Consider the following 10077-nt stretch of genomic DNA (forward strand, 5'->3'; position numbering starts at 1 on the left):
GAGAACTCTGAATTGTTGCCGAGAACATGTAAACTATGACCGAGAACCCTGAATTGTTGCCCAATAACTCTGATTGTTGACTTGGTAAACTTGGTAACAAATTTGATCCTGAAAAATCAAGGATTTAAAAATCTTTCAAGTTTTGAAAAGATCTTATCCCTAATTTGTTAAGTTTTCAAGAAGAACACGAAGAACACGAAGAACACAAGAATAACCGTAATATGGATTTCCAGAAAGAATACCCACTGATTATCAATCAAAACACGATCTTGAATCTTTGATACCACCAAAATTGACCTAGATTAGGTCTATAGGTTCTGATACCAATTGTAAGTCCCAAATCAGGATCTTTCAATGTTATATAAAACAAACTCGTTGTTAGGCGGAAACTAACAACAAGATGATTCAAGAGTAAAGAAAAACAAACACAAACCAACACACAATATGCTTCAAAACACATGTTATATTAACATCGGGTGGTTAAGCCCTCAATAAACGATTACAAGATGATTGGAATGCAAACCATGTAACCTATTTTTCCTTACTAAAATTGTGCCTCCCGTCACAAAAACTTCCAAATCCGTCACTAATTTTGGTTCCGCTTTAAAAGAGTTCAGGCAAAAAGAATAACATAAACTATCATTATTTGTAGACAAGCAACAATAAAGTCTAAATATGAAAGAAGAACATCACACAATGATAGTTTAATCAAAAGGAAAGAACATCACACAATGATAGCCGGTTCAAATATGAAAGAAAGAACATCAAACAATCATAAATGGAAAGCATATCCAAACAATGATATCCCTCTTTTATTTAAAACCATAAACTTTCATTTTAAACTAATCCAGTGGCACCCAGTTTCTCATCAATCAATTTGTCAATCTTTTCGATCATCTCATTAGTGAAGTAGTTTCGCCAATCTCCATCCTCGGCCTTCCTAAAGAAGAGTCGGTTTTCGATCCCATTAACATGTTGTCCAACTTTTTTGTTTATTTCTAAGTTGCTCAAATTCTCAAAACTACACATCTTTATAACGCTTTCGATCACGCCTTGTTTCTCTTCTTCAGGTGTAAAGGGATACCCGAGGAATTCCGCAAGTCTCTTCACATTGCTTGTAGGATCCTTTTTCAAGTCTTCATATTTTAAAAGAAGAATCATCCCGGGCCTCTCCACGCTTGCTTTCGAGTAACCCAAAATATGATCCCAATATGGCCCAAAAGGTGTAATGCCCTAACATGGGTGAGCAAAAACCAAACCGTTAACCGAAACCAAGCGAAATCGAACTTAAAATAACCGATAACCGAAAAACAGTTATCGTTTATTTTTTGTACCATTGGTTAACCGAACCAACATAAACCATTCATGTTTCATATATTTTTAGCTTATAACGTCTAATTCATGTTTTATACCACAATTTCATGTGTTTATACCACTATATCATGTATTTATACATTCATTTCATGTGTTTTTTCATCCTTTTTATGTATTTCTATGTAAAAGTTTTAGCCAAAGTTTATTTTGGTTTGTAACCGAAATTAATTGAACTGAACCAAAAACCAAAAAAATCATCTTCAAAAACATATTGGTTAATTTGGTTGAAGGCTTGATGCTATTAACTGAATCAAATCGTGCACACCCTACCTGACAAAAGTCTTCCAATGCCTCCTCAAATGGGGCATCTTCAATGGGTACTTGGTAAACTTTTATGGCGAAATGGTAAAACGAAACTATGACATCTTTAAGGTTTCGATATATGTAAACTATCTTGCAGTTTGATGCTAGGATTGATTCTGGTAGGGATTTGTAAGGCATGTGTGTAGCTATGGGTACATTAGGGCGGTTAGTTTCACGAATTTGTTCAAAATCCATAGATAGTATGGTACATAGAGTCCCAGTGCATCAAGGTTTTTTGTCAGTTGCATAATGAACTGAACTGAGTCAATACAGACCTAATTTCCCCCGCAACATGCGGGTAGTTCTGCTAGTTATTAACATATGCAATGCCGACTCATTTGTATATATATATATATAATGCTAACTTTAGAACCCTTGTGATACATGAGATGCTTAAAAAATATAATTAAGCTATCTAAATTAAATAATTAAATTAAGAAAAAAATATATTTTATCAAAATTAATGGTTTTATAAGTTCAAATTATATTTTCTAATGAAATATTTATACGAATAGTGGTGTACTTCACATAATTTCTTCATAATCACAAAAGAGGTGCACATAATGATTTTATAAGTTGTAATTATATTTTTTATGGAATAAAGATTTTTAACCAAATATAATAAGATATATCATTATGAATGACATAGAAAATACATTATGTATAAAATTAGTATGAATAAAAAATTCCTTTTATTACAATTTAGAAAAAGATAGATAAAAACTTCATGAATTCATTAAGGTTGAATGAATATGTGAGAATTATAAAATTGTTATTTGTTCATAATTTATTCTTTATCATCCTAGACCAATGAATATTGTTCATTGAATTTTACCTCATTAATCTCTTACACTTAAAACGTATATAAATTGATTTGTATAAAAGAAGGTATATCATATTTCCTAAAGATATATAATATTTTGATTATAATAAGATAAATACCCGTACATTTTTAATTTATATAATATAGGTAATTTAGGTAATTGGTAGATTTCCTAAACCCAATTTGTTTTGACCCGACCTATTTTTCCCTACTAAAATTGTGCCTCCCGTCACAAAAACTTTTGAATCCGTCACTGATTTTGGTTCCCCTTAAAACAAGTTCGGGTAAAACAAAACATAAACTATCATTATTTGTAGACAAGCAACAACAAAGTTTAAATCTAAAAGAAGAACATCACACAATGATAGTTTAATCAAAAGGAAAGAACATCACACAATGATAGCGTTCAAATCTGAAAGAAAGAACATCAAACAATCATAAATGGAAAGCATATCCAAACAATGATAGCCCTCTCTTATTTGAAACTATAAACTTTCATTTTAAAACTAAACCAGTGTCACCCAGCTTCTCATCAATCAGTTTGTCAATCTTTTCGATCATCTTATCAGTGAAGTAGTTTCGCCAATCTCCGTCCTCAGCCTTCCTGAAGAAGAGTCGGTTTTCTATCCCATGAACACGTTGTCCAACTTTTTTGTTTATTTCTAAGTTGCTCAAATTCTCGAAACTACACATATTTACAACGCTTTCGATCACGCCTTCTTTCTCTTCTTCAGGTGTAAAGGGATACCCAAGGAACTCCGCAAGTCTCTTCACATTGTTTATAGGCTCCTTTTTCAAATGTTCGTATTTCAAAAGAAGAATCATCCCGGGTCTCTCCAAACTTGCTTTCAAGTATCCTGAAATATGATCCCAATATGGGCCATAAAGTGTAACGCCCTGCCAGGGTGAGTAAAAACTGAAACATTAACCGAAAACCAGCGAAACCGAACTGAAATAACCGATAACCGAAAAACAATTATCGTTTATTTTTTGTACCCTCGGTTAACCGAACCGACACAAACCATTCATGTTTCATATATTTCTAGCTTTTATACCGTCTAGTTCATGTTTTATACCACAATTTCTTGTGTTTATACCACTATATCATGTATTTATACATTCATTTCATGTATTTTTGCATCCTTTTTATGCATTTCTACCTAAAAGTTTTAGCCAAAATTTAATTTTGGTTATTAACCGAAATTAATTGAACCAAACCAAAAACCAAAAAAATCAACTGCAAAAACAAATTGGTTAATTTGGTTGAAGCTATTAACTGAATTAAATCGTGCACACCCCTACCTGACAGAAGTCGTCAAATGCCTCTTCAAACGAGGCATCTTCAATGGGTACTTTGCGAATTTTTGTGGCGAAATGGTAACACGAAACTATGACATCTTTAAGGTTTCGATATATGTAAACTATCTTGCAGTTTGATGCTAGGATTGATTCTGGTAGGGATTTGTAAGGCATGTGTGTAGCTATGGGTACGTTGGGGCGGTTAGTTTCACGAATTTGTTCAAAATCCCTTTCAAGGGAAGGAACACATTTATGAGGCATGGTTGTAAGCAAAGGAGTGTTGGATTCATCAAACATTTTTCGGGTTATGATGGCATAAGCCAAGGCCTTCAACCATGTTGTGCCGCTTTTCGGATAACTGCATAGAAATACATCACTGGTTCGAGCCTCGAACCTTTGTCTTTCTAAAATTTCTTTGGTTAGGAACTCTTGGTTGTGCCAAACATCTTGATACTTGCACCAAGTTGCTAAGCCGTTCAACCAGCTAACATTGTGTTGAGGAAGTGTTTTAACCATCTCTTCAATTTCTGAAGGGGACATAAGTTGAGTTTTGGTGGTTTCCATGGATGATTGATTCATGGTGGGTATTGGTTATTAAGTCATAACACCATATGTGATATTTATACTTCACATGGGTGTCAAATTGTTTTTTTTTATATTTTTTTAATGAGATAATAGCACATACATTAATTGTCTGGTGAGTTGGACAATTCTTTTATATCCCACCATTTCAAGTGGCGGAACACTATGAATCAAACCGACTAGGAGTATCCTCTTACACTACGCAACGAGTTGGGCAATTTGCGTATGTTCCGTCATATTAATGTTTTTTAATCATTTTTGTATACCAACGCCAAGGCGCAAAACATTTGGGCATTATTAGTTCGGTTTGTTACTATACAATTACGATACCGACACTCAATATAGCAATAAAAAGAAAACAGAAATCCAAAGTATTTATATTATGAATATCGACACATATTTTATACTGATTCCGATAATACCAATGCCGACGTGTTCGGACACTTGGGTCGGTTCAAATGATATCTAGGTGAAGGGACGGATTGTGGCTTTAAACTCGGGTTTACAGATTCCTTCCGGTTCCCGCAGAAGGGTACGGTCTCACTAACATGCCCTAATTGGGTCGGGGTGTTACAATTTTAATAGGTTCTAATTGTGGCCAAACGCCCTGACTTCAAAGATCACTCATAATGTTGAGTCGTCGATCTACATAAGTGTATTTTTTTTGAAACTCTAATGCTAATTTACAAGTAGACTTTAGAGAGATTAAAACTACAAGTGATTTTGTTATCATATTCTACCCATGTAACATGATGCCAAAAGCACTTCAACATTATTGGTTGTTGAATAGTTATCTCCATAGCAGGTAGGAAACCATTGATAAGTCATGTCCATTCAAAAAACAAAGGTGATGCAGATGTGTTGAGAAAAGTGGTGGCATTTGTAAATGGCTTGGGCCTCAATTATTTATAATAAAAGTAAGATAAAGTGATAAATCACGTCGCTCAAACTTCTAGTCTCTAGTATGTATACATATGTTTAGAAAGTATTTTTTTAAATAAAACATTAATTTTCTTAAATTTTGCAACTTTGTAAAATATTAGTTCGATTTGTAATATAAACAAATCTACTATTATAATAAATAAAAATCTTTGTTGTGACACATGACATTTAATTGTCTTATTTTTGTGTCAAGTGGCATAATTATTGTTACTTTGAAAGTTAAAATTATCTAATTGAAACAATTAATAAATGTTTTCAACATTCCATATTATTGGTTATCTATGATTTTATAGGTGTAAATAATGTAAAAACAAAATAGAAATAAAATTTTTATGTAGAACATTTGAAACTCATTTTAGTGTGTGTAAATTCGTGTTGTATGTTTTTAGTTTTTTAGTGATCAGTTCAGAAGGTGTCATGATTTGTCTTTATTCCGAGCAATACGAAAATTGTTCATCTAACTTGATTATTTTTTACTTTAATTCTATATGATAAACTTTTTTTTACATGTATTGATAACTTTTGCTAAAGTGACATAATTCAACACTCAAGGAGAATAATTGACTGATGATGGTGCGTATCAGTACTCTTTCTTTTATCTTATAACTATGTGAGTTTTTTTTTGCCACATGCTAACTGATAGTGAATTTCATTGTACTTATATACTTCATTTGCAGGTCAAGGTAATATACAAACTTGCATCAACTAGGGTTACATGCCAAATTGATATAAAAATAAAGTTGTTTTGATCACCGCAATATAGTGGTAATATAGTGCGTTTTTGTTTATATCTATTTATATTCATGAAACAAAATTCATATATTCGTGGATGATATCCTGATGGTGATGACATTGTGTTTCTATTATAGGAACTACACTCATTTTTTTCTGACTTTTTTATTTAAAATCTTGCAAGTTGAGACTATAAAGTATAATTGACTACTATAAATGATAGGAAAATGGTTGTAATTATGGGTGTTGCAAACCGATTCTATACAAATTGTAAGATCATGAGCACGACGTGTGAAATACTAATTTGTTTCTTTTAAGTTGGTTGTATAATATTATGATTTATTTGTGTTCTATATTCTATACAAGAATCTCGAAATTGTTTGATACAAGGGAGGGATGATGTTTTGTTTTTCAGTGAGATGCTTATTTGTTGTGAATAAAACCTTTTCAACATTTTTTTACTTTGATTTATGTATTGGGTCACAACAAGTTCCAGTTGAAACAAACCCACTTTAGTATGACTTGGAACATGTTGGGAAAGTTCAACTTGTATTCGACCCTTTAAGTAAACGATTCAAATTTGCTATTTGTGTTCTCTTATAGCTGGAAAAATGGACGAGTTATGTCAGTCGGCGCAACGCATAAGAACCGGTTCGGTTGGTACATGATTATGATAAAAATGGTTATTTTAAGAAAAATCTTACTTTCGGTTCATAACATGTTTTCTTTACACATTTTTTTTCTTTTACACACAAATAAAAAACTCATTATAACTGTTAGGATTCTTGTATATTGTTGAAGTTGAGTAAAATATGTCAAGATCATCTAAAGTTATGAGTTTAGTAAGACGACATGTTTGAAACTGTAGCATTCGTTACTTTTCAAATCCGAAACCTGACCCATTTATTTCTTTTGCCTCATTTATTATTCGAACAGTCGTTACTAAATAAATTCCCGCCCTTGTTTAAGGATATATTTTTTGTTTATTTATTTATTAACAATAACTATGAACAATATACTATAATACCCCCTAACTAACTTAGTACAACTTTTGGATCCACACCTTCGACTAAATTGCAAAGTCATCCAACCCTTTTCCCTCTCTCCCTTCATTCCCGTCCATGTCCAAGCCCCCCCCTTTTGCCTGTTCCTAAATCTTCGGCGAAATTAACCTTTCCAAATCCTTTGTTAAGAAAAAACGCGTTGTACCGACAATCTATACATGGTAAACTATAGCAATTTGACAGCTATTGACTCGTTTTTAAAGCTTTAATAAACCGCAGACCAAACCGACACTAAAACGCTATAAAGACACAATCTTAACTCAATTAAACCCGTCCACACCATCCTTACTACATCGCGACCTAAACCCCTAAGCCAATTAACCCCTACACTGTTGTTCAGTTGATTTCGCATTCAAACTTGAGCCGCAAACCCTAGCTCGTCGATCTCCTTTAATCCGTAATCAATTCTGGTAATTAATTTATGTAATTAGGTCATTTTTAGTCAATAATTGTTAACCCTAACTCAATTTGATTCAATGATAAACAATTAAACGGGTTTAAGTTCTAGGGTTTTAAATTGGGGAAGAACATCAACCAGTCATTATGCTTATAAATAATTGTTTCTGTGTATTAAACAAGTCAAGGCATTGGCCTGATGGCAGTGCATGTTACTCTAAGGTTAAGAACCGGCTTGGGGCGCGGGTTCGAATCCCTCAAGCCCTGTTTTTATGTTTTTTATTGTAATTGTTTATTTTATTTACTTTTAATCAAATATTATGATGGCAATACATGTATATATTCTTAAATATGCATTTTCTTCATAAAACGAACTCCGAAATTTATAGGGGATGAATCATGCGAGAAGTGATAGTATAGCGAGAAGTGCGAGAAGTTGATCTCAACCATTTAATATCCCCTAAATGTTCAATGCATTAATTCCCTTAATTACTCCTAGATTATTCTTCATATTAAATCCTGTAGAAAGTTACAAATTTAAAAAAAAAAAGATAAATTGACTTTTATATAAAAAAAATCCTCTAGAATAATTTTAATGAAATATAACCGAGAGAAATTTTTTGACATTCATGGTTTCATAAGATTTATTTGAATTTTTATTTATGTACCTACATATTAAAATAAATGTATATGTAGGTGAATTGTAATTACTTGATCACGTACACAAGTAACATAATAATCTACATATAGCACATGTTTAATTATACAAATTGTTAGTTATTTTTATATTTATCAAAATGTAACTCGTATTACAAACATAACTTATTTTCATCTACACAAATTTTGTTTCTTTTGTTTTCACCAACACATAACTAATATTCACCTACACATAGCTCGTATTCACCTAAACAGATTGCTAGTTTATTTTATTTTCACCTACATATAAATAATATTCACCTACACATAACTCGTATTGCCTACACATAAAATATAGATTATAGAATAATTAAAATAAAAATAATAACATGGTGTCTTCCTACGTTGAGAATATTTTACAAGTTTAGGTTAATACTATTAATTGTATGTGATATCATGAACATGTTTTGTTTGTGTAGGTTAATTTTGTGATATGCGTAGGTAAATACATATGGGTAGGCTATAACATGAAGTAATGAAATTTGTATATATAGGTTAATATTGTGATTTGTGTAAATTACCATGAACTAGCTATGTGCATGTATATTAATATTGTGATATGCATAGGTGACAGTATGAACTAGTTTTTTTATGTGTAAGTTAATATTATGATTTGTGTAGGTATTTGTTTTATGATGGTTAATGTAATTTTTTTATAGTATGAGTACGGTGGTTTTGTTTTATGTATTTTTTGAAGATTAAATCAAATTAAAAAATAAAAATAAATGTATAGTTATTTGTAACTTAACATTAACTAGTATTAATTACCAAAATAAACTCCTAAACTTTTTACTAATTACTTCTATAATTAAATAATCCCAAATTAAATAGAAAATTTTTTATTGGTTAGAATCTCTTCTCGCACTTCTCACCATAAGAACACTTCTGAAATGATCCAAATCCTATATATATATATATATATATATATATATATATATATATATACACAGGGGTGGGATCTAGAGAGAACTCATCTTAAAGGGAGAACTAGTAAAGAATTATTTTGACTATTTTTAAAAAATCATTTTGTGATTTTTTTTTCTTTCCTCCTTCTAATAAGATGATATTGTTCCTAACAAAAAAAAAGAAAAAAAAACCGTCGATGTAATGCGTATATGCATTAATGTGTATTGTATATATAAATTATATTTTATTGCATATAATACAACACAAATACATTATCTAAATACATATTATTGAATATATGCAAATGCGACACTAATAATTGTATGCAAAACATATTATCGCATATACGTAATACAACACTAATGCACATATGCACTATATCGATTTTTTTTAACTTTTGTATATAATATAACACTATTGAAAATATACAATTCAAACAACTATATATATGCTATTCAACACTATTTAAAATATCAAAATACACACTATTGCACATATGCATTATAAAAAAAGTCGGTGTATTGCATATATGCATTACAACGTTAATTTTTTTTATATTTTTTATTTTTATATTTTTCTGTCATGAAGAATAACAACTTATAAGAAGGATGAAAGAAAAAAAATTTTAAATTTTTTTTAATTAAATTAAAAATACTTCATTATTAGTTCTCTAGTTCTATCCATAAAATGGAGTTCTCTCGTGATCTTCTCCCTATATATATATATATATATATATATATATAAAATAACAATAAATACTTTTTTTACCAATCGCTTAAATGCGAAGTATTGTCATCTTACCAACGCTCAAATATTTTATCTCGTATCTTTCCGTTAATACATTATTGTATATATTATTTACTTTATTTATTAAAATCAACAATAATAATACTAATAACAATAATAATAATAACATGGACAACATCAAATATAAATATAATAATAACCCTTATAATAAAC

The 10077-nt window shown here is 30.7% G+C and overlaps 1 protein-coding gene and 1 pseudogene across 2 annotated transcripts; both read right to left on the reverse strand.

Annotated features, from left to right (window-relative positions):
- Positions 1 to 703: 703 nt before the first annotated feature.
- LOC143550209 (flavonol 4'-sulfotransferase pseudogene) lies at positions 704 to 1872 on the reverse strand (annotated as a pseudogene). The gene is made up of 2 exons (XR_013138287.1): positions 1645 to 1872; positions 704 to 1233 (listed from the first exon to the last, which is right to left on the reverse strand). The product of XR_013138287.1 is annotated as a flavonol 4'-sulfotransferase pseudogene (transcript).
- Positions 1873 to 2843: 971 nt separating this feature from the next.
- On the reverse strand, positions 2844 to 4422 carry LOC143550192 (flavonol 4'-sulfotransferase-like). Its single transcript, XM_077040887.1, has 2 exons — positions 3803 to 4422; positions 2844 to 3397 (listed from the first exon to the last, which is right to left on the reverse strand). The coding sequence occupies exons 1-2, from the start codon at positions 4376 to 4378 to the stop codon at positions 2996 to 2998; spliced, it is 978 nt and encodes a 325-aa protein (XP_076897002.1). The 5' UTR covers positions 4379 to 4422; the 3' UTR covers positions 2844 to 2995.
- Between the last annotated feature and the right edge of the window lie 5655 nt (positions 4423 to 10077).

This window comes from Bidens hawaiensis, unplaced genomic scaffold (assembly GCF_021521415.1).
Source record: "Bidens hawaiensis isolate Kalapana, Puna unplaced genomic scaffold, B.hawaiensis_p1.1 tig00015937_1, whole genome shotgun sequence".
NCBI classification, from domain to species: Eukaryota; Viridiplantae; Streptophyta; class Magnoliopsida; order Asterales; family Asteraceae; genus Bidens; species Bidens hawaiensis.

Coding starts and splice junctions, on each gene's coding strand:
- LOC143550192 (XM_077040887.1), bottom strand. CDS start 4,378: ATGAATCAATCATCCATGGAAACCACCAAAACTCAACTTATGTCCCCT. Junction 3,398..3,802: donor CATTTGACGACTTCTGTCAG/GTAGGGGTGTGC, acceptor TCACCCTGGCAG/GGCGTTACACTTTATGGCCC.